General features: G+C 34.3%; 2 protein-coding genes across 7 annotated transcripts in view; both read left to right on the plus strand.

The window, feature by feature from the left end:
• The first annotated feature begins 2,118 nt into the window (after positions 1 to 2,118).
• LOC110937108 (transcription termination factor MTEF18, mitochondrial) lies at positions 2,119 to 4,285 on the plus strand. Of its 2 annotated transcripts, none has more exons than XM_022179518.2 (2): positions 2,119 to 2,253; positions 2,407 to 4,285. In XM_022179518.2, exon 2 carries the CDS (start codon positions 2,436 to 2,438, stop codon positions 4,209 to 4,211), a length of 1,776 nt encoding a protein of 591 aa, XP_022035210.1. In that variant the 5' UTR covers positions 2,119 to 2,253; positions 2,407 to 2,435; the 3' UTR covers positions 4,212 to 4,285. The 2 variants fall into 2 exon arrangements, with proteins under 2 accessions (XP_022035210.1, XP_022035209.1); XM_022179517.2 differs by having other exon boundaries at positions 2,134 to 2,269.
• A 12,517-nt stretch (positions 4,286 to 16,802) lies between these two features.
• LOC110937109 (protein ZINC INDUCED FACILITATOR-LIKE 1) overlaps positions 16,803 to 24,562 on the plus strand; it is a 33,363-nt gene continuing 25,603 nt past the window's right edge. For 3 of the 5 annotated variants that reach the window (XR_004867215.1, XM_035977582.1, XM_022179519.2), the window contains exons 1-3: positions 16,803 to 17,016; positions 21,154 to 21,194; positions 21,285 to 21,345. Coding sequence is in view for 3 of the 5 variants with exons in the window: in XM_035977582.1 (XP_035833475.1) it covers positions 16,869 to 17,016; positions 21,154 to 21,194; positions 21,285 to 21,345 (250 nt within the window). In the remaining 2 variants the exon portion in view is untranslated. Of the gene's footprint in view, positions 17,017 to 21,153; positions 21,195 to 21,284; positions 21,346 to 21,861; positions 22,013 to 24,562 lie in introns of those variants that run through there. The other 2 variants (XM_035977583.1, XM_022179520.2) reach the window with 2 other exon arrangements.

Raw genomic sequence — 24,562 nt, forward strand, 5'->3', positions numbered from 1 at the left:
AAATCTACATAAACATACATAATAATTATCAAAATAAAAAACAATCATTCTTCGTCGTCTTCATCGGTTTCGAACCCAGGAATCGTTGAAACATGATCCACCAAATCAGATCGAAGGTTGTGATGTATATCCCTTGACTTGATCAAAAATTCATTTGACGCTTTATCTTCGTCTGTAACTGTTACGTTACCTGGTTGGGGGTCTTCGTCATCATAGTAGGTAACGACCGCTCTACCTGCATCCTCCAAAATCATGTTGTGAAGAATGATACATGCGTACATCACGCTTCCAATCTGATCCTTGTCCCATAGTCGACAAGGCATTGCGAATATTCGCCACCTTTTCTTCAAAACACCGAATGCTCGCTCGACGTCTTTACGTGCAACCATTTGGACCCTGTTAAACTTTAATCTCTTTGGATCTATGGTACCGTGTCTTGTGAACAATTTTACAAAAACCCCCCACTCTGGGTAAATCCCATCAACTAGGTAGTATCCATACACGTACTCAACCCCGTTTACAAAGAAAGTTCCTTTGGGTCCTATACCATTTACCCGATCATTGAAAAGGGGCGAGTGGTTTATGATGGTAATATCATTTTGTGAACCTGGCATACCGAAGAACGCATGCCATATCCAAAGATCTTGGGACGCAACCGCTTCAAGCATGATGGCTGGCATCCCGTGAAATCCACTCGTGTGATCGCCTTGCCATGCGGTAGGACAAAGTTCCCAAGGCCATTTCATACAATCTAAACTACCTAGCATCCCCGGTAGCCCATGATAATCTGCGTGATGTTCCAATATTTGTTGCATGTCACTGAACGAGGGCTTTCTCAAATATCTTTTCCTATAAAGTTCTAAAATACACGAACAAAAGTTGTGAAGAATTTCTCTAGCTACACGTGCAGACATTTTTAAATAGTCATCCATAATGTCCGAACTATTGCCGTACGCTAACTGCCTAAGTGCGGCCGTGACCTTTTGCCACGTACTAAATCCTAATTGCCTGGTTACATCCGTTTTTTGTTGGAAATAAACATACTTCTCCTCAAGATCTCTAGATATCCTTAAAACAAGTTTCTATTCATACGAAAACGACGCCTAAACATTTTTTCATCATACTTAGGTTCCGCTGAGAAGTAATCGCTTACCAACAAATTGTTAGCGGTGTGCCGTTCACGAGCGATGTACCTCCTCCGTTTAGGTTGCAGAGTCTCTTCCTCATCGTCTTCGTCTTCCACGATAGCTTTCACCACCGCCGCGATCGTTTGTAGAAATATTTCCGCACCATTGACAGATGATGATGACAATTCACTTGAACTTGAAGAACTCATGGCAAAATTGTGTTTTATGTGTTTGATATTGTGTGAGAAAAATGTTAAATATGGTAAGATATTTATAAAGGATTTTTTTTTTTTTTAAAATGCCCCAACAGCTAGCCCAACGGCTAGTTTGGTTTGGCCATTGAGAGCCCACCATGTCATAGTCATAGACCCGCCCCACGCCCGGCTTTAAACTCCCGCCCCTTAGGCTACGCTCCAACCCAAGCTCACCCGGGGTGGTGGCTTGGGCGTTTTTCCCCAACCCACGTCCCAACCCAAACCCCATACCCCAAAGTCTTAAGTCTTAATGAAGTTTACTTGAAAAAAAAAGCTAATAACTTCACTTGGGTAGTTGGGATATACCCGTTTAAAACAATATTCTTAAAAACCGTACCCATCAATAAAAGAAATGTGATACACATATAAACTTTTGGAGGTTGAATGCCCACCAAGTCTTAGAGCATTCACATTCTAATTATCAAATTATGTGAGGAGGGGTTTTTATATTATAAAGGGTATAAAAAGTGGTTGTGAGTAGAGGAGAGAGAAAATGTTACTGTTCATCTGTATATTTGGAGGGACACTGTTCACCTGTTATAATTTTTTAATATATTTTGAAAGTGGTTGTGAGTGGAAGTGAGTGGAAGTGAGAGAAAAAGGTAATGATAATATTATTTAATTGAAATGAGAGAGAAAAAGTATTTGTTTTTAATGGAAATATATTGATATAGGAGTTGTTTTTTAGTGGAATGTATGTATAATTTGATGGATTGAATGTGAATGCTCTTAAATGAGGGGGTCTATATAAATTCATCCCCAAACCCCTAAAATTAGGGTTTACAAGAACCGTACATCGTACCTTCTTCAACTACACCAGATTACGCAATCAAATGGACATCTAGATTCAAATTCAAGAAACACAATGTTTTGTAAGTGAAAATGCTGGTTCGTATCAATTTCCTTTTCTTTCAGTTACATTTTCTTGCTTTATCAATTCGAATTTGCTTACATTTGAACCTAAAACCCACATGAGAGTATTATCAAACATTTAAATTAACGAACACCCTTTTATTATTTCGCAGAATCATTTCTGGGTATCGTGAGTTTTGCTATGCTGATTCATAGGATCAGTTATAATAGGCGATTTTGGATTTCTGAGATGATTTCTGAACTACATTATGTATTATGCCCACCAACTGTTTGTAAAAATGCCTGTAGTAGAAATGGACCGTTTTATATATCAGTTAAAAGGAGAAACTTCTGCACATCAGAATCTACAAGTTTAGTGAAAACTGGAGTTGTTTATTCCCATCAATCACAAGCTAGTGCTAACAGTAATCGTGTATCGCGTCTTGTGAGAACAGAGGCACAAACCGCACTTTTTGATTATTTGCATTTTACAAGAGGCTTCCATTTCACCGATGCGGAGTACATGAGCAAGAACTCGCCTCATTTTATCCAGAACTTGTTGTCGGTGGTTGATAATGAGCAGGATGTTTCGCGGGCTTTGTCGAAGTACTTTCGTTACAATCCCATTAACGAGTATGAACCGTTTTTGGAGAGTTTAGGTTTGAATCCTACCGAATTCCCGTCATTGCTTCCTAAATCGTTGATATTTTTAGGGGATGACGGGCTTTTACTCGATAACTTTCACGCTCTGTGTGGTTATGGGATTCCTAGAACAAAGATTGGCAAGATTTATAGGGAAGCGAAGGAGATATTTGGGTACGACCATGGAGTGTTATCTATGAAACTTAAGGCTTATGAGAAATTAGGATTCAGTAAATCGACTGTGATTAAACTAGTATCATGCTGCCCTTCACTCTTGATCGGGCGTATCGATAACAAGTTTCTCATGCTTCTCGATAAGCTGAAAGGGTTCGGGTTCGGAAATGAATGGATCGGTGGTTATATATCTGAAAGAACCACTTTGAATTGGGATAAAATGCTGGACACCATGAGTTTTCTCGTGCAAGTGGGCTACGACGATAAACAGATGAAAACTCTGTTTACGGAGAACCCCACGTTACTGTTTGAAGTCTCGGGGAAACGGATCTATGTGCTGGTTGGTCAATTGCTAAAGCTCGGGTTTAAAATGAACCAAATTTACGACCTATTTTTGAAAAACTCGCAAATTTTATCGTCAAAGGGTGCGAAGAATCTTTCGACAGCAGTGTGTTTCTTGGTCGAAATCGGGATGGAGACGGAAGAAATTGCAAACATTGTTGCTACCCATATGGAAGTTCTCGGTTCTAATTCGTTAAAAGCGCCAACTACCGTTATGAACAGTTTGAAAATTCAAAAAGATGATTTACGTCGAGGTATAAAGAAAGATCCTTTAATGTTAATCAATTTGGCTACAAAGTCCGACGCTAAAGCGACCAATAATCAGGATTCCAATACAATTGTCGAAAGAAAAAGCTTCTTACTAAGACTGGGTTATATCGAAAACTCCGAAGAGTTATCGAAAGCGCTAAAAAAGTTCCGGGGCAGAGGAGACCAACTACAGGAAAGATTTGATTGTTTAGTGGAAGCAGGGCTTGATTATAATGTAGTTTCGAGTATGATTAAGCGGGCCCCGTCGGTGTTAAACCAGACAAAAGATCTTCTTGAGAAAAAGCTGGATTGTTTGCAGAATCGTTTAGGCTATCCGTTGGAAGCTGTGGTAGTGTTTCCGTCGTACTTGTGTTATGATATTCAGAGGATCAATCTCAGGTTTTCTATGTATTTATGGTTACTGGAGAGAGGTGCAGCGAAGCCGAAGTTATCGTTGAGCACAATTCTTGCGTGTTCTGATGCGAGGTTTGTGAAATATTTTGTTCATATTCATCCTGAAGGTGTGTCCACATGGCAGAATTTGAAAAATTCATTTAATTCTAGATATTAATATTCTATACCCTTATTTTAATTTCTTATGTTGGTCATTTATTTTAGTTATACAATTCAGTGATTCACCCTTTAGTTCATTTGCCTTGGTGTTTGATGACAAAGGTTGGGAATGGGAATGGGAATGAGAATTTTGTTACTAGATTTGGTAAGTTCGATAAATGTTGAAGCAACGATTGTCGAGGTCTTGGAGGCCGATGGATCAGATATAGTCCTTACGGGGTGTGAGATGGAGCTGCAACACGGAGGAACAGTGGGTTGGGTTAGTCACAATAGACTGAACCGAATCCGGACTCAGGTCCAAACACTGAGCCTGATATGGACATATTGTACTCTTGGCTGCAACCTATCATTTTTTCATCGGAAAAACTGAATAGTTCTTGTGTTCAACTAAAGGATTTTGACATCCATGGCTTCTTGTGAGGTCAAATTTACGATTTTGACCATCAATTTTGTATGTTTAAACCATGACAGAACCTTGTTTGGTTGCTTTTGAAAATGAAACTAAAAGTTGATTGAATGGGGAAATTGATTGGTAATATATTCTTGTTTGTAAAGCATCATCTATTATCTCCCAAAGGCTTAGCTTAAATAAAGTATCAATGTTTGCAATGTTGATGTATTTCTCGGTGGTTAACGAATTATCCAATTATATTATATAATATAAATATATTGTTAACGAATGAATATGAATAGTAATTTATTTTTGTAATAATATATAGTTTTTTATGTTTTATTATTTAATATTTTTATTGTTTTTAATTATTTTATTTTACTGTTTTTAAAATCATAATCCATTTCTCATTTATTTTTTACTTTTATTAATTCTTTTTTCTTTTTTTTTTCTATCATATTTACTTTATCAGTTAATTTGATATTTCTTTAATAACTTACGTTCGTTAATTTATTTCCAAAAACTTAAGTACTTAGTTGTGTTTAATTTTATTTCATCGACATTCTGGTATAAATTTTGTTAAAATGAAGTTATGTTAAAAATAGAGTATTTATTTGTATATATTAATTTAGACTAACGATAAATAGCAACTAAATATTTATTTATTATTGTAACTTTTTTTTCTTTTAAGTTTTATTCTATGATACAATATTTTATATTTTTTTTTATTTTCTATTATAACTTTTATTTTATTTTATTGGTAAATTTTTAACATACATTAATTTAAACATGTCTATTTTTATCCACATGGACACAAAAAATGTTCAAAATGAGTTGTGAGTGTTAACGTACAAATTGTAATCGAAGTACAAACGTAAGTGTTATCAAAACCACCTTAATTTTAGTTTCCTTTTTTTATTTGTAAATCAACGTTATTTTACCTTTTCGTTATTCTAATAATGTAGTGTTATGTTTTCTAAAATTATAATATACCTAGAGGTCAAATTTACGATTTTGACCATCAATTTTGGGTCAATTTCAATTTTTAAACAATCAAACCCTTTTTCCTAACTTCCTATCACATTAACAAACAAAGTTTCAAGTAAAACAGTAAAGAACATAAAAAAAACCATCATAAGTAAGTTAAGTAACAACAAAAAACTATCAAAGTTCAAACTCTACCTACTTCTATTTCTCCTAATCATTAAATAAAAAAAAACTTATCTAAGACATAGCTTAGTCTTTAATTAGAAGAATCCGACGAAAAAATTGGTCCAACCCTCTTCCTCTTGAGAAATCACGCCATAACTTCTCTACCCATGGTTCTTATCATATAGAAATTGCTCCATAGGTTCATAAAACAACACTAAACACTTAAACTAAATAAACAATCATATTCAACCAATACTATACTCCATAATTTTCAATTTTAATTTTGAAACATTCAAGCCCTAGTTTTAATTATTAGTCAGTAATCATTTAAACAAACAAAGTTTAAAATAAAACAACAAAATCATTAACTACAAGTCTAGAACAACTAGAAAAACATCAAAAAAACATAAAAAAAATCAAACCCTAACACATCAATATTTTCTCCTAATCACCACATAAAACAACAAAAAAACAATCAATAAAAAAAGATAATTTTTTGGGTTGGGTTTGGGCTTAAGTAGTTGGGTTAATAAAATTAGATTGTAGATTGAGTTAACTAAAGTGAATAAACCGATAAAGAATAATTATACAAATTGTGTTATGTACTTATATATTTATAATAATCAGTGTTTAATTTCTTTTTTATAAATTCGTAATATTTTTTTTTCTAAGGAGGGCGGTTGAAAATTTTCAAGAGGTGCGGTTGAAAAAAATACAAAGGGTGCGATTAGGATTTTCGACCAAAATTAAGACTTAAATCTTTTTTTTTCCAAGGGGTGCGGCTGCCCACCCACCATTGTGGGTAGGTCCGCCCCTGACTGCCATGTCATACTATTTGGCCTCTACATCCTTTTCGCCTGCTTCTAAAGCTTGCAATATTACATGAACCTTGAATACTGCTTTGATACGAATCGCCCAAATGTTGTAAATAGTTCCTGTTAACATTGGACATTGTAAAGTTGTGGAGTTCTGTTCTTTAACCACAACTCGTCACCACTACTAACATCATCCCTAGCCATCGGCTTTTTTCTTTCTCCGGCTATATGTAAGTGGTGTACTACCTTGCTCCAGTCCGCTGGACTAAATACAAACCGACCAGACCCGAAAAACTTTTCAGAACCGAACGCGTTTGCTCGCAGAAACACGGTCACGAATACCTCCTGAAAACTCGGATAAAACGAATCCTGAATTAAACCTGTTTGTTCTAAACCCGCTTGTTCAACTCAAATAACGTATAGTGGTAAACCTCAACTTAGTTTTAAACCCAAAAAAAATAAATAAACTGTTATTATATTCTAGTTTTAAACCCAAAAAAAATAAATAAACTGTTATTATATTCTTTTTTTTTTCAAACGCTATTCTCCAAAGAAAACAATATAACGTTGTTCCCCAAAAATAAAAGCAGCTAAATTGACTTTTTCCCTTTTTGAATCCCACGTCTCCAAACAAAATAAATCAACACTGTTATAAATATATTTTATGATTGTTATAAATATATTTTACAATATGACTATCCACATGCATAACTTCTATTGGCATTTAAGTTGTGTTGAATGATAGCCCTATAAATAGTGGCTTCATGTAATTGGTATATACACATGAATAAGAATGAGTTCTCCTATTCTCTTTCTCTCTTATTTTCTATAATACTTGTTCTTTATGTTTATAGTTATACGTTGGTTGCTAGTATGTCGTTGTTTCACAACACGTTATCAGTACGAGACTCTAAACACGGAATTCTGGTAATTCACATCCAGGTCGTCATCAAAAATCAAAGTTCTCAAAGATTATTAGTCGGCGTGACTATCCTACAAGTAAGTTTTATTTTGATTCATGAGATTTATTAATCTTGTATTACTTATCCGTATTAAATCTTTGGATGATTAATTTATGTTTTCAATTTCAAGCATCCAAAAGCCATCATACATATTACCATAAAAATATTGAAAAGGAATTTTTGAATATCATAAAACAAATCTTTTGGATCAATATTGAATATTTCAATCATTGAGATGTTATTTAATTACTTTGAACAAATCAAAACGATGCTAACAAAACAATGGTTTCTATAAAATTTTTGGTTGATATATTTAGTATTCTAATCAGAAAGAATTTGATACAACCTTATAAAAAAATGTAGATGTTGATCCAATTAAAAAAAATATAGGATTCGTATAATGTGGACTAGATTTTTTATGTAAATTTCAGTAATTAATTATTAAGGTGTCGGTAATTAGTAATTTTTGCATGATCTCTAAATTTTAAATAAATATACTTGGGTTGTCTTCTATCCCAATAAATGTGAGTATTATTAACATTGATCTCCTCACATGATCATTATCGATAAACTAAAATGTTTACAATCTAGTGATGCTCAACTGCATATTCCTTGAGCCACCATGATCATATATTTATGCTTCTTTATTAACCCTGTTAAGTTATAAATAAAATTGTCGAATTAGTTTGATTTGAAGATGTTAAATATTAACCCTGTTAAGTTGTAAGTAAAACTGTTGAATTATTTTGATTTGAGGAAGTTAATTTGCAATCTAGAGAATATTATATGTGCTTTTAGAACTCATTAAAAACAATTAAATTCAATATCACAAAGTATGGAACTCAATATTTATGGACTAAACAGTGCAATTGTAAAGTATATCTGCTTGTATTGGTGGTAAGATATAAATGATATATATACTAGATTTCATTTTGTATAGTTTATAATTTAAATGGATTTAGTGATGTTATAGGATTAAATATTTGGTTATATGTTTATTTATGCATTAACCAATTGTATTCTTAAGAAATTAAAGAACGCTTTAAACGATATTAATGTTGGCTAATGCTTAAAATTAAAATCATTAAATATCATTTTTCCCATCATGTTGGTTAATGCTTAGAAATTAAAATCGTTGAATATCATTTAATTTATTCTTTATTATCTTTAATCATATTATTAATTATGTTATGAATACATCATTAAGACATCGTTAACTCCTATGTTATGAATACATCATTAAGAGTGACTATGTTATGAATACATCATTAAGAAGTGACTCTCCATAATAACGTTTGATGGAGATGAATTTGTAGTATACAATAGTTGACAGATTATTATACTATGAAAAAGTCTGTTTAGTATTTAATATGTTCATGTACATTCACTTCTGATGTGTAAAACTTGTATTTGACATATAAATTTTAATTTGATTGTTCCTAATAATTTAACTTGAAATACAATACGATAAGTCTATGTTTATAGTGTTCTTATTTGATATATAAGAATAAGAAATTTGGTGCTTTATATGACATTACATGAGATGTTATCATATAATTTTTAATTCGTTTGATGACAAGTTATAGCTATATTTTAGCAATAAAAAAAATCATATATTGATTTACTCATCTTTCTTTATAAATATTATCTTACTATTAATCAAGATGTATGATTTTATTGTGGCTTTCATCATATATCAACTTTGTCCTTTATGGAACACCACTAATTTGAAAACTAACGCACACGATTTCGATAAATTAGAGCATGACCTATAATAATAGGTTTATCACTATTGCAATTTTATGTGTCTTTTATATGCTTTGATTTATTTAGATGATATATTAAATAAAAAAAATTATATATTTCTTATAAGTGATGAAAAAAAATCTTATTTTATATGGTTGTATCATAACCTATTTATTTGGTGATATGTTATATAGTCATGCATTGTATAATCTAATGTATATATTATGTTCCATATGTTATAAATTTGGAAGGGGACATCAAAGTGACAAGAGTTGTGGTATATGATCACAAGCTATAAAAACGATTGAATTATATATTTCGGGACTAACATGGTTTATATAAAAAAGATACCTAGAGTGTCTAACTTCTCAAAGCTTATTATGAGTTTATCGAAGCTTGTAAGATTTTAAATCGATAAGTATAAATGTCTCGGTTATATAACTACATCTCGATTTATATTATGTGATGAGAAAAACATATATCATAATCCATTGAGCAAAACAATTTCCATCGTCAAATATCATTGATTGTTAAAGAATATATATAAAGTTTGAAACAACAAGCATGGAAGTTCTGTGGTACTAATCCATTCCCTGATGTGAATGCGCTGATATAATGATCAATTCAAAGGTTATAATCATATACATAACTAAGAAAATTGTAATGATGCCACCATGAATGTTGTATGGGAGTATAGCAAGTATGGCCAGAAGACTATATTAGAAGTTACTAGAAATGATACTAATTTTCCACAATATTCCATTAAATCAAATATGGTGAGTAACCAGAAGTTACTAGAATATTTATACGTTCACCATATGGCATGACCAAATAGGTCATCAAGATAGCATCATGATATGCTAAACAATCAAACATGCTAACTGGCACCTTAGCACCTCTAAGTAATCTAAAAACATTGCTCCCAAAATTCCTTATCATATGTCTAGTTAGTTTTTTTTTTTTTGGTGGCAAATAAATTTTATGCCCTTCCAAACAATAAACTCTTACAAACAATCCCTCTTATATGGGACCATTGAAATGTACAGTTGTGTGGATTGTGGCATTCATACATGGTTACATGTGAGTTTTTAGCTACCCGTATGTAGCATATGCCCAACACTATGGAACGTTGTTTTTTTGACATGGTTTAACACTGTTCTTTGACAACCCAATTGTAGGGACCATTGTTGGGCATAATGTGAAATATAGTGAGAGGCATCCGTAGTCGAGACGGAATTCATCGATTGATTATATCAATTCAAAACCAACTGCTTATCACAAATACTCCCCATTACAACTGGTCTCCTGAAGAGAACCAAGTTTCCATTTTTTTTATATATTTTGTTGTGCAGCCTATGTACCAATAGCACCACCATAACATACAAAATGGGATATGTACATCGTATTCCCAGTCTTAGGGGGAGACAAGAAAATGAAAGACTGGTAACATAAAAAATGCATCATATATATATCGACCCCTGAAGTGGTCAATGCAAATCTGAAGTCCAAAAGAATGAGCGTGTATTTGCAAATAATAACAAATGAAATACAAGATGCATTCACTAACACAAATAAGGTGACAAAGTCACATATACCAGCTTAAACTTATCTGCTCGAATGGAAGTACTCACAAAATGATTATCATATTAATAAATTGTGAGAGATAAATCGGTTCCAAAAAGATAAAACCCACAAACACAAAAAGAGAAGAGTATCGCAGTTGGTGTAACCCCAAAAGAGGTGACACATAAAACACCATAAGTGGTTGCATACAAACCCCAGAAGTGGTTGCATACTAAACCTTAAAGAAGGTTATTGTCAAAGCCCCAAAAGAGGCTAATAGAGTTCTAAAAGAAACTCTAGTAACAAACAAATATGAGATCGCGATGAATTATGTACAAAATTAGTACAATATGGAACCGTAATGAAACACGTGTAAAATGATATATTTGATTATGTTATAGCAATAGATGTAATCGATGAAAAAAAGAGAGATTACGTATATAGAAAGTGTGCAAGAATGTACACACACAAATAGACAAAATGGCTACATGACTTAAGGTTGAACTAAATTTGCTCGACAAACTAAACGTTTTCGAACCAGCAGTTCGAACACCCATAGACGTCAAACCAGTAGGTTATAAATGCGTGTCTTTAAATAAAAGGAAACGTAAATAATGAGTTTTTGCGATGTAAGGCACGCATTTTAACATAAAGATTTTCCCAAATCCCAGCAGTTGATTACGAGGAAACGTATACCCCTGTAGTGGATGCGATAATCTTTAGATGTTTTAAGCGGCCTCGCAATCTCAGAATGACTTCAGATAAAACAACTTATGGATGTCATCACCGTATACATGTATGAGACAATTGCAAATGACATTTGTATGAAAACTCCCTGAAGGATTAAAAATGCTCAAAGCATTATGAAACAATAACCCCATAGGTGTTGTATATATGAATCTTAAAACTACTCGTATGTGGTACAGTCGACTATACTCTGAAAAGAGAGGTATAATTTTGATAAAATGAGCTACATCTATTTAACAAGATTTCACTCTTACAGTGATAATGTAAACATCATCGAGAGGGAACTCTCAAACTAAAGAGGAAAATTTTGAATGACCTTTACAAAGTGTAGTTATTCTCGACATGTAGTTCGAGTATATATGTAATTATATTTTACTAATCCTCAAGTACATCAAGAAGATGATGTTTTGGCTATTTTAGTATGGACATAGTTGAACCTTAAAGTATGTTAAAGGTTGTTAAGTCATTTGTTATAAGAAATGTCTATCATCATCTCCTACCATAGTAGAGATTCTCATTCTAGAAGTACCATCGTTAAATGCATAAGTGCATTAATATGTTTTACTAGCTATGTATGGTCACAATATCTTTCATTTGAGCTTATTATCATGATATAACATTTGTCAAGCGAAGAGACATTGGAATGAGTTCAAAGAAATATTTTAGGTATAAACAATATTTGATTATATTTTACTAACCCATCAAAACAAGTTCGGTTAGTCTTGTAGATGCATGAATGTAACGAAACACAGTCGTGGACATATGATAATTTTTGGAAGGAGGCACCTAAAGTCTCATTAAAAGATTATACAACATTGCTCAACATAAAGGATTGCACATTAAGGGATCAAGCGATAAATCATTCGCTACAAAAGCTTTGTTCGACTTTCAAGAAAGATGGACACACATCACTTAAATGATACATGTTAAAATGAGGGGGAGACTTATTCAAGTTGCACTATTTTTCCCTTAACTAAGTTTTGTCTCATTGGGTTTTCTTAGTAAGGTTTTTAATAAGGCAACATACCTGATCCAGAAGTATTAGGGGGAGACAATACGCGCTGCACTCTTTTTCCCTTAGCTGAGGTTTTGTCCCACTGGGTTTTCCTAGCAAGGTTTTTAACGAGGCAACACTACCAAGCGTATAATACATTGTTTTCTTTTATCATGTGGATAGTCAAGGGGTATAAATATATTTTATGATTGTTATAAATATATTTTATGATATAACTATCCACATGCATAACTCCCATTGGCATTTAAGTTGTGTTGAATGATAGCCCTATAAATAGTGGCTTCATGTAATTTGTATATACACATGAATAAGAATGAGTTCTCCTATTCTCTTTCTCTCTTACTTTCTATAATACTTGTTCTTTATGTTTATAGTTATACGTTGGTTGCTAGTATGTCGTTGTTTCACAACAAACACAACTTTTTTACTACTATTAAATTATCAGACGAAAAGTCAATCGAGGGTTTCTTTTTTCTATAAGGCTACAAAGTAGGGGTGTGAATTTTTGACACGACCTGAAAACACGACACGAACCTAACACAGAATTCGTGGGTTTGGGTTTGCTTTAAACGGGTTCGGGCCAGTTTTAGGTTGAACCCGCAAACCCGTTTAGCTAAACAGGCAAGGTTTGGGTCAACCCGGTCGGGTTGACGGGTTGACTTGTTTAACCTATTTCTATTCTATTATATTTTTTTTTACAATGTGTTCTATGTCATAAATTAAATTGGGTGTGTATTTTATGTTATAATTATATTATAGCAGAAAAATTGACATAAGATTTAATGATTTTAATGTAATTTTATTGTATAAATTTGTGTAATTTTAGTAGATGTTAATTTTAACATATTAATTTGCTGAAAAAATAAAAATAAAAAAAACTGCCACAATAACAAAAACAATTAAATGCCTTATTACACTTTTTTTTTCAAATCCCGATAACATGTAGCGAAAAAACAAACAGCCTTGCAAATTCGAGTCGAACTACGAACATGATCAACAAGAACTGCCACCGCCCCCTTTTAAATACAGCCGCTAATTGCAAGCTGGAACTCGACTGGTTCTGTTTAAGCCGCTGCTGATCTCGAACCCTTAACTCGGTCCCGATCACGAACTCTCAAACACCGGCTTCGATTAACAACTTTGAAACCCGATGAGAATTCAACTTTGGTTGCATGTTTTGATTATGATGATTAAACTTGGCTCTCATACCAATTCAAGTTCCAATCCAGGGGCGGCCCGGAGGGGGTGCGGGGTAGGTGACGGCTCAGGGCCCAAACCCTCCGGGGGCCCATTTTTTTTTTTTTTAAAATAAAGTTAACGTTGTAGAACTTAAAATATATAAGTAATGAATTGGAAAATGATACGATGAGGCTTATGGGTCTGATGGTTCCCATGTCACTTTATTAGCAAGTAGGTCTCGGGTTCTAATTTTGATGACTTCATTTCTAGTCGATTTTTTTTCTTTATGTTTGTTACGTATGCATTCACTGCAAATGACATTAATTGACTAATTTTATGTTACATTAAATCAAAATGGGAATCGTAGTTATTTCTTAATTACCCTTACAATGTGTTTTCTTTCTACGTTTCGTTGTCCAGATGCGCGTGTGATATGATTTTTATCTACGTTTCCACGTAAAAAAGAAGCACGTTGCAACATGCAGGTGATTCCACAAATTTTTAATTCATTTTCATATATTTAAAACTTTTTTGTATATTCTTTTTAAAAAGTTTATATTTAGGGGCCCGTATTTTATCTTCGAACATGGCCTACATATTTTCGAAGATTTTCGGAGACGACACTGTCCCAATCGAATAATCAAACACAAGAACATGAACGAATGAAATAACTCTCTAAGAACTTTTATTATAACCAAAAAAAATATAACTCAAAAAACTTATAATAACTCATAAACCATAACTTGGTTTATCTCTTCTCTTGTCTTTTAATAATGTGTAACTCTAACACGGTTTATATATGGTAACCCTAACTTGGTTGTCAAAACATTACCAAATAATTATAACATAACTAGGAAATTTAACCAACTATAACTAACTTGTCAACATTGATCCCTCAAGTTCATCGACTTGTGACTTGAACTCCTTTATCACCTTTTCCCATCATCAACTTGTGATGAGTCATGAATTACCACCAACACAATTAGACAACTAGTTTCATTAATTTCGTTTCCTTATGTAGTTTCACAAACAATAAACTTTTTTCTGAACTACCACAATGTAATTTCACAAACAATTAACTTTTTTTTAACGACCACAAATAATTTTATAATTTGACTATTTATATTATTTGATATTCCCTTTAAATTCCGTCGTCTTAGTTCATAATTTTAGATTGTTTTCTCAACACTCTACCAAATATAAAAACAAACGAAACTAACATATTTTACAATAATATATCTACCAAATTTAACAAAACGAAACTAATATATTTTACAATAATAGTAGTGTATTTATAATATAATTAATATTTAATAAGATGTAGCTAAAATGCACAGTTCAACTGTGAAGACAAGGAAACATGTATCATAGCCTTTGGTCTACCGACTATAAAGCTAGGAATGGTTTTGCCTTTTGCAACCGTCTCTGTTGTGAGATGTTTTCTAGTGATAAAATGTGTAACGTTAATTTGTGTAATCGTATTGGGAATGATTTCTTGAACACTTGTTGATGCGGGCCCAAGTGTGGAAGAGCGGACCATCTTGTATTTTGAGGCCCAAGATCGCGTAACAAAAGGGGCTTCACTAAAATGGCTCTAACTTGGGCTACGGGGGTCCGTTTAGGGCGTGTGACCAGGCGAAACGAACGGGAGAACGAACTCTATCTTGCTGCAAACGGCCTATGGCGGTTTGGGTCATCGTCCAGGCCGAAAAAACGCTTATTTCTATTAGTTTTTTCCATTTTTATGTTTTTTCAAGTATTTTGGGCATTTTGTTTTTGGGCTCGTGTTTGGCCCGTTGTCTTTTTTAGGCCCATTTCGAATTTATGTTCCTATTTATATGTTGCTATAGTGAAATGAAAGATTAGACTTGAATTTTGAGAAAACTAATTTTCACTTCAAATTCTGTGCCCTTTGGGTTGAATTTTGGGGTTGGGGAAGAACTACACGAGTATTCGCAGAATCAACGTGTTTGATCTTTATTATCGTACCACGCACTACATCACTTGTGCAATTTGTGTTGTAGTAGCAGATAAACTTCTCGATGTTACTAATGAAAGTGTAATGAGTGTTTCCAAAGATGAAAATTGTAATAGAGATATTTGTATATTATTTTTTAAAGTTTCCTTATCCCTTTTTCTTTTGTCCGTCCCATTTGTAGCTGACCCGCATTGTGCCCCGTACAAAAAATTTTTGTATTCACCACTGGCCAGAGAGACCAAAACTTGAGGTTGTCATTCTTATTATTGATCATTTCAACCTAACATGTCACGAACCACTTGAAAGCCTAAACTGAAAAAGAAAAGCTTGTACTTGTTATAAAGACGCATTTTCAACCGTATCATCCTAAAACTCTAAAACAATCCAATATGCAAGTTTGTGGATTAATATGTGTATAAATTTAAATTAGTTAAAATGATAAAAAAAAAACCATAGGCTTGTAGTATAGCGTGAAGAAACGATGAAGTTGAGGGTTCACGTTTTATGTCCTTATATAAAAACTATACACTACTTTTGAATTTACATCGAGATAGTTGGTAAACGGACAACAAGCTGCGCCGCTACCCCTTTTTGAATCGCAAAACTAAGCCTTTTAAAATCTACGTCCATAGATCTCGGGGTCACGTTTTATACTGCACAAAAGTGTAGATATAAGAGTAGTATGGTATCAGAGTAGGCATGTGTAAGTTAGCCGGTCATAAAAAAGTTAAAATAACAAAAACACTTTGATCTATTTTATTTCTTTGATTGATTTTAGAGTTAATTATACAAATAGACCTTCTGGTTTGGATGTAGTTACATTTTTGTCTGCTTCTAATACAATTATCCAAAAAAAAAAAAAAATTATCCAAATCAGTTTCCTTACACCTGTTCGATAAAACACACAGAATCTTTTAAAGTTGAGAACAGCATAGAATTTGGTTCTCCACTAGCTCACATTATTAGTGATGTCATGTGTAGTTGTAGATCGCTTTCTTTTTATCCTGATTAAAGTTAGACCACTTGGAAGATTCTTTGTTTATAACAATCAGGTTGTTGAGTTTATTTTGGAACTGAGTTTGCATTTGTTTTAGTGAGTCATATAGCATGGGTGGCAATGAGTTTAAGAAGCCACTTTTGGAGAAAGTGTATTATGAAGGTTGTCCTGGGTGCTGTGTTGATCAGAAGAAAGAAGTGCAAACCGGATTACCGATAAAGGAAGTGTTTTGTATATGGATTGTGACGCTCTCCGTTAGTAAGCAACTCATATTTGTATTATAACTACCCCCCTACTACAATCAGCATCGAATTCGTCAGAAAAATCTATAGAGTAATAGAGCTAATAAGTTAGTCCTGTGTGTTGATCAAACTGTGTTACTAGGATTCCTTAATGAGCACTTTGTAGCCATAGTTTTATTAGCAGGAATTATTAAACTTAATTTATGATATGTATATGTATATGTATTCGTATGTTTATGTGATAACTAGAACTCGGTACAAATGATAAGTCATGGTGGATATTATAAGCGGGTAATTTCAAACTGCCAATGACAGTTTTTCCCGCTTGAATTAACCGCCAAGATTATCAAGTATATAAGGGGGTGTACCGGCAACATTAACCGGTACCAAGACTTTCAATTTCTTTCGATAATTGTCTGTCCATTTGATTCATTATTTCGTTCAAGAATATCAAATATGTCCGCTGCAAACAGAAGTTCATATCATCAGAATGATGATGATGTTCTGATTGAACCATGTTCCACCCCAACATGTGGTATCAGAGCCACGGGGACAACACTTCCATGTCAACACTGCTATGATGAAGAAACCAGACGGAAAAAGAAAATGCATCGAACAAAATTATGTTATTATTGTCATCGCCCAGGCCACTTCATATACGACTGCAAATCAAAGGAGAATGATGAAAACACACAACTGGTTTCTCAAGCGGTAAATGCAGGAATACGAAAGCAAAGAGAATCGGTAGAAGAAAGAAACGAGATGATTGTGACTGGTTCAGAGGGCGGTACATGGGGAGACATATGGTATGTTAGTCTTTCGTTTACACAACACTATGCCGGTAATCTAAATGTTTTCAAGCGTATCAAACATTTAGTGGGGGTTGAAACCAACTCGGGGGAAAACGATTTCTTGTTTATGAGGGGCATAGGGGTTGTAGAAGTCAAGTCCAATAATGAAAAATTGTTGATTCAGGGTGTCTTATACACACCGGAATTAGACAGAAATGTTCTCAGTTTAAATCAATTAACGATGCAAGGCTTTACGGTTAAAAAGGATGGAGATACTTGCAAAATATTTCCTATGTTTTCATCCCCTATCAATAACACTGTAAATGAAATAACGGGGCTGTCGAAGGAAGATGAACTTGGCCTAAAGGAAAAACAAAAGGTCATACGATTAAACGATGTAAATGAAAAATACAAAGAAGAATACCTTAACTCCTATTTCGAAGACTTACACGTTTCTTCCGATGAAACGGATTGGAGTGTTATGATCATAAGGGCCTTAGAATTTAATGATTTCAAGGATTGTGTGAATCTGTTAAATATGTTGGAGGATGGCAAGTTCGTGTTTCATTACAAATACGAATTAGAAAAGAAATTCGATGAAATGGTGTCTTGGTTTGTTATAACTTTCCTGGGGATAACAACTAGGCCAATACCTCCGGTGATGACCGAGAACAGGAAAGTTGATTTACTCAGTCTGTACATGATTGTGGAACGGGATGGGGGTTACAACAGTGTAACCGAAGATAATCTCTGGCCGATTATTGCAAAAGACATGGGATTTGAATACAAGGATGGTGAATACATGCGGACTGTTTATGCCATGTATTTAGACATTCTAGTGTATTATTATAAGTTTAAGGATGTGCAGGCAAGAGCCAATGAATCTGAAAGAATGAAGGATAAGAAAGATGTACCTGAATGCAGTCTCGGAAGGAGCACAAGTGCCGAAGAAATCAAGAAGGTCACTGAAGAGGAATCGTATGCACTGTATGCAGAAAACAGTTGGGAGGGAACATGGAATGCACATAAGAAAAGAAGAAAATTCAACTTCAATCATGCAAGGAAGGCAGTCGAAGAAGCTAATGCAAGTGTTCTCAAGGGTATCAACAAACGTAATTAAGTTTAGGGGGAAGTATTAGCAGGAATTATTAAACTTAATTTATGATATGTATATGTATATGTATTCGTATGTTTATGTGATAACTAGAACTCGGTACAAATGATAAGTCATGGTGGATATTATAAGCGGGTAATTTCAAACTGCCAATGACAGTTTTTCCCGCTTGAATTAACCGCCAAGATTATCAAGTATATAAGGGGGTGTACCGGCAACATTAACCGGTACCAAGACTTTCAATTTCTTTCGATAATTGTCTGTCCATTTGATTCATTATTTCGTTCAAGAATATCAAATATGTCCGCTGCAAACAGAAGTTCATATCATCAGAATGATGATGATGTTCTGATTGAACCATGTTCCACCCCAACATGTGGTATCAGAGCCACGGGGACAACACTTCCATGTCAACACTGCTATGATGAAGAAACCAGACGGAAAAAGAAAATGCATCGAACAAAATTATGTTATTATTGTCATCGCCCAGGCCACTTCATATACGACTGCAAATCAAAGGAGAATGATGAAAACACACAACTGGTTTCTCAAGCGGTAAATGCAGGAATACGAAAGCAAAGAGAATCGGTAGAAGAAAGAAACGAGATGATTGTGACTGGTTCAGAGGGCGGTACATGGGGAGACATATGGTATGTTAGTCTTTCGTTTACACAACACTATGCCGGTAATCTAAATGTTTTCAAGCGTATCAAACATTTAGTGGGGGTTGAAACCAACTCGGGGGAAAACGATTTCTTGTTTATGAGGGGCATAGGGGTTGTAGAAGTCAAGTCCAATAATGAAAAATTGTTGATTCAGGGTGTCTTATACACACCGGAATTAGACAGAAATGTTCTCAGTTTAAATCAATTAACGATGCAAGGCTTTACGGTTAAAAAGGATGGAGATACTTGCAAAATATTTCCTATGTTTTCATCCCCTATCAATAACACTGTAAATGAAATAACGGGGCTGTCGAAGGAAGATGAACTTGGCCTAAAGGAAAAACAAAAGGTCATACGATTAAACGATGTAAATGAAAAATACAAAGAAGAATACCTTAACTCCTATTTCGAAGACTTACACGTTTCTTCCGATGAAACGGATTGGAGTGTTATGATCATAAGGGCCTTAGAATTTAATGATTTCAAGGATTGTGTGAATCTGTTAAATATGTTGGAGGATGGCAAGTTCGTGTTTCATTACAAATACGAATTAGAAAAGAAATTCGATGAAATGGTGTCTTGGTTTGTTATAACTTTCCTGGGGATAACAACTAGGCCAATACCTCCGGTGATGACCGAGAACAGGAAAGTTGATTTACTCAGTCTGTACATGATTGTGGAACGGGATGGGGGTTACAACAGTGTAACCGAAGATAATCTCTGGCCGATTATTGCAAAAGACATGGGATTTGAATACAAGGATGGTGAATACATGCGGACTGTTTATGCCATGTATTTAGACATTCTAGTGTATTATTATAAGTTTAAGGATGTGCAGGCAAGAGCCAATGAATCTGAAAGAATGAAGGATAAGAAAGATGTACCTGAATGCAGTCTCGGAAGGAGCACAAGTGCCGAAGAAATCAAGAAGGTCACTGAAGAGGAATCGTATGCACTGTATGCAGAAAACAGTTGGGAGGGAACATGGAATGCACATAAGAAAAGAAGAAAATTCAACTTCAATCATGCAAGGAAGGCAGTCGAAGAAGCTAATGCAAGTGTTCTCAAGGGTATCAACAAACGTAATTAAGTTTAGGGGGAAGTATTAGCAGGAATTATTAAACTTAATTTATGATATGTATATGTATATGTATTCGTATGTTTATGTGATAACTAGAACTCGGTACAAATGATAAGTCATGGTGGATATTATAAGCGGGTAATTTCAAACTGCCAATGACAGTTTTTCCCGCTTGAATTAACCGCCAAGATTATCAAGTATATAAGGGGGTGTACCGGCAACATTAACCGGTACCAAGACTTTCAATTTCTTTCGATAATTGTCTGTCCATTTGATTCATTATTTCGTTCAAGAATATCAAATATGTCCGCTGCAAACAGAAGTTCATATCATCAGAATGATGATGATGTTCTGATTGAACCATGTTCCACCCCAACAAGTTTCTCTACACCTTTCAATATAAAGCAATATAAAAAATTTTCTATCTAATTTCTTACAGAGCTTGAAATTAATTTATCTTTATGTTACATCCCTGACATGTATTTCCATTATTCCTTCACAGCACTGCCAATATCATCTCTCTTTCCATTTCTTTATTTTATGGTAATTAAGTATGTTCACTTTTGTATCTTCTTTGTAACTCATTTTGTATATTTTGACATTTGGGATTTTTTATCTTGATTTCGCTTGTAGGTAAGGGATTTTAACATTGCAGAGGAAGAGGAGGACATTAGTTACTATGCAGGCTATGTAGGTAAGAAAAGTCTTCCCCTTGTAGTGGTGTTTGGATGGGTGCTTTTAAAGTGATTATGCGATATATTTGTTGGATTTCTGACTTAGGGTTTCGAAGAATGAAGATATGTGTTCATAAAATGAATTGATAAAACTCGGCTGTAACCGCCATATACTAACTTATGCTAAGATAAATAAATAGTAATAATGATAACAATCATACTAATAATATCATCTAGCTTATAATTATGCATCTAACACCCTCCCGTAAGCTAGATTACTTCAGATTCATATGCAGCAATCCCTTCAAACGTGTGAAGTCCTTCGGCTGCAATGCTTTTGTCATAATACCTGCCAGTTGATCTTTTGTTGCACAAAAAACAACTGCTACTTCCCTTTTCTTGATCAAGTCTTTGATGAAATGATACTTGACCCTTATGTGCTTGCTTTTACCATGATACACCGGATCTCTAGCTAGACAGATAGTCGATTTATTATCACAGAATATTGGAATTAAATAGTCTTGCTTTCCTTGCAGATCATCTAGAATTCCTTTGATCCATAATTCTTGACATACAGTTAAAGATAGAGACATATATTCAGCTTCTGTTGAAGACAATGCTACCACCTTTTGTTTCTTTGATTGCCAAGATATGGGACCAGATCCTAGATGAAAAATATATCCCGAGGTACTCTTACTGTCATCTATGTTTCCTGCATAGTCGCTATCACTGAACCCCACCAAATGTTTTTTTCCTCCTTTTGAATATGTAACTCCTTGTTCTTGAGTCCCTTTGATGTATTTTAGTATTCGTTTTGCTGCTTCCGAGTGACTTTTCTTTGGACATTCCATAAACCTACTTATTTTGCTTACTGCAAACATAATGTCTGGTCTACTGTTGGTCAAATACTTCAAACTTCCGACTAAACTACGATATATCACCTCGTCAAAAACTCTTCTGGATCATCTTTAGATAATTTTAACCCATATTCCATTGGAGTAGACACTGTATTGCATAGTGTCATTCGGTATTTCTCCAATAGATTTCTCATGTACTTCTTTTGTGAGAGAGTAATATTACATTCTCATACGAAACTTCCATGTCAAGGAAGTAGTGTAATCGACCCATATCCGTCATTTCAAATTCCTTTTTCATTGAACTTTTGAATTCTGAAATTAATCTCATCGAGCTGCTCGCTATTATTAAGTCATCTACATACAGGCATATTATAATCTTTCCTTCATTGGTATCTTTGATATAAAGAGTGTGTTCATAAATGCATTTTTTAAATTCGTTTTGAACGAAGTATGCATCTATTCGATTGTACCACACCCTAGGAGCTTGTTTTAGACCATATAGAGCTCGTTTGAGATAACATACCTTTTTCTCTTCTCCTTTTTTAATATAGCCTTGAGGTTGCTCTATGTAAACTTATTCTTCCAATTTGCCGTTTAGGAAGGCAGTTTTTACATCCATTTGATGAAGATGCCACTCATATTGAGCCGCGAGAGCCAACACTAATCGGACCGTTTCAAATCTAATTATGGGAGCAAAAACTTCCTGATAATCTATGCCATATTTCTGTTTGTACCCTTTTACAACCAACATGGCCTTGTACTTGTCTACATTACCCTTTTCATCATACTTTGTTTTATAGATCCACTTAACACCAATCGGTTTTTGATGTGTTGGAGGATCTACAAGTTCCCATATCTGATTTTTATGAATCGACTCTATCTCTTTGTCCATTGCTTCTAGCCATCTTGAGTCTTTGCTGGCTTCTTCATATGACGTTGGATCAGTACTAGTATAAAGGACAAAATTTACAACTTGATTTTCGTTGTATTTCTGCAGAACTTCTGCTTCCGAGAGGGCTCTAGTATCTTGATATATGTTGTTGAGACTTCTCATACGAATGACTTCGTTCTCATAATCTGATGAAGATGAATTGTTCTCATGTTGTTGTGTAGACTCGGCTGTAGAGTCATTCTTGTGGTGCTGATTATGATCAGTCCCTTGATACTGTTCCTCATCTCCTTGCATTGCTGAAACATTGTGCTCGGGTAGAGCACTAGGTGTCTGTTCGCCTTGTATATTGGCTGATCCGTTATCTTCTTGAGTTTGAGTCTCATCAGTATCAGATATTACGAATGGAACATCAGAAGTTTCTGAATTGATGACCCACCGTTTATTTTCATCAAATATCACGTCACGGCTTATAATGATTTTATTGGTTTGTGGATTATACAATTTGTAACCTTTACTATGCTCACTGTAGCCAACGAAAATCGTCTTTTCCGTTTTCTCATTTAACTTATCTCGATGCTGTTTCGGAATATGAGCATAAGCTAAGCAGCCAAATACCTTGAGATGCTCTACATTGGGCTTGTTGCCATTCCATGCTTCATAAGGAGTTGTATTGGGTCTTGTCTTTATGATGGTTCGGTTCAAAATATATGTGGCACATGCTATTGCTTCTGCCCAGTAACAATTTGGTAATTGTTTGATATTCATCTTGCTTCTGCTCAATTCCATCAACGTTCTATTTTTCCTTTCTGCCACCCCATTCTGTTGGGGTGAATAGCTGTTTGTGAGTTGATGACGTATCCCATTTATCTTTAGGTAATCTTGGAATGCCTTACTACAGTATTCTCCTCCTCGATTGGTTCTTAGTGTTTTAACCAAGTGATCGGATTGTCTTTCATTTAAGGCTTTAAACGTTTTGAAATAGTTCAATGCCTCTGATTTATATTTGAGAAAGAACACCCAAGTTTTTCTTGAATAATCATCGATAAAGGTAATGAAATATCTGCATCCTCCTATCGATTCAGTTCTCATAGGCCCGCATATATCTGAATGAACCAACTGTAAGGGTTTATTGGCTTGCCATGTGGTTTTCTTTGGAAACGCCTCCTTTGCCTGTTTTCCCGAAATACACCTTTCACATATGTTCTTGTTCTTCATGATTTTTGGTAACCCGAGTACTAGCTCTATGTTTCCCATACTGATTAGTGTGTCCATATTTACATGACCATACCGTTTATGCCATAAAACTGACATTTCTTTTGTTGTCATGGTCATTGCAAAGTTTAGATCACTACCGGGACGAAGGGGAAACATCTTATTACTCGTCATTTTAATATCTCCGATGGCTTCATTACTTGCATCCTTGATAATGCATCGGTCCTTCTTAAACAAGACTGTATACCCTTTCTGTATAAGTTGCCCCAGGTTATG

This window comes from Helianthus annuus, chromosome 9 (genome assembly GCF_002127325.2).
Source record: "Helianthus annuus cultivar XRQ/B chromosome 9, HanXRQr2.0-SUNRISE, whole genome shotgun sequence".
Taxonomy (NCBI): domain Eukaryota; kingdom Viridiplantae; phylum Streptophyta; class Magnoliopsida; order Asterales; family Asteraceae; genus Helianthus; species Helianthus annuus.

Excerpts from the sequence above, each read along its gene's own strand:
- LOC110937108 (XM_022179518.2), top strand. The coding sequence starts at position 2,436 with ATGCTGATTCATAGGATCAGTTATAATAGGCGATTTTGGATTTCTGAG.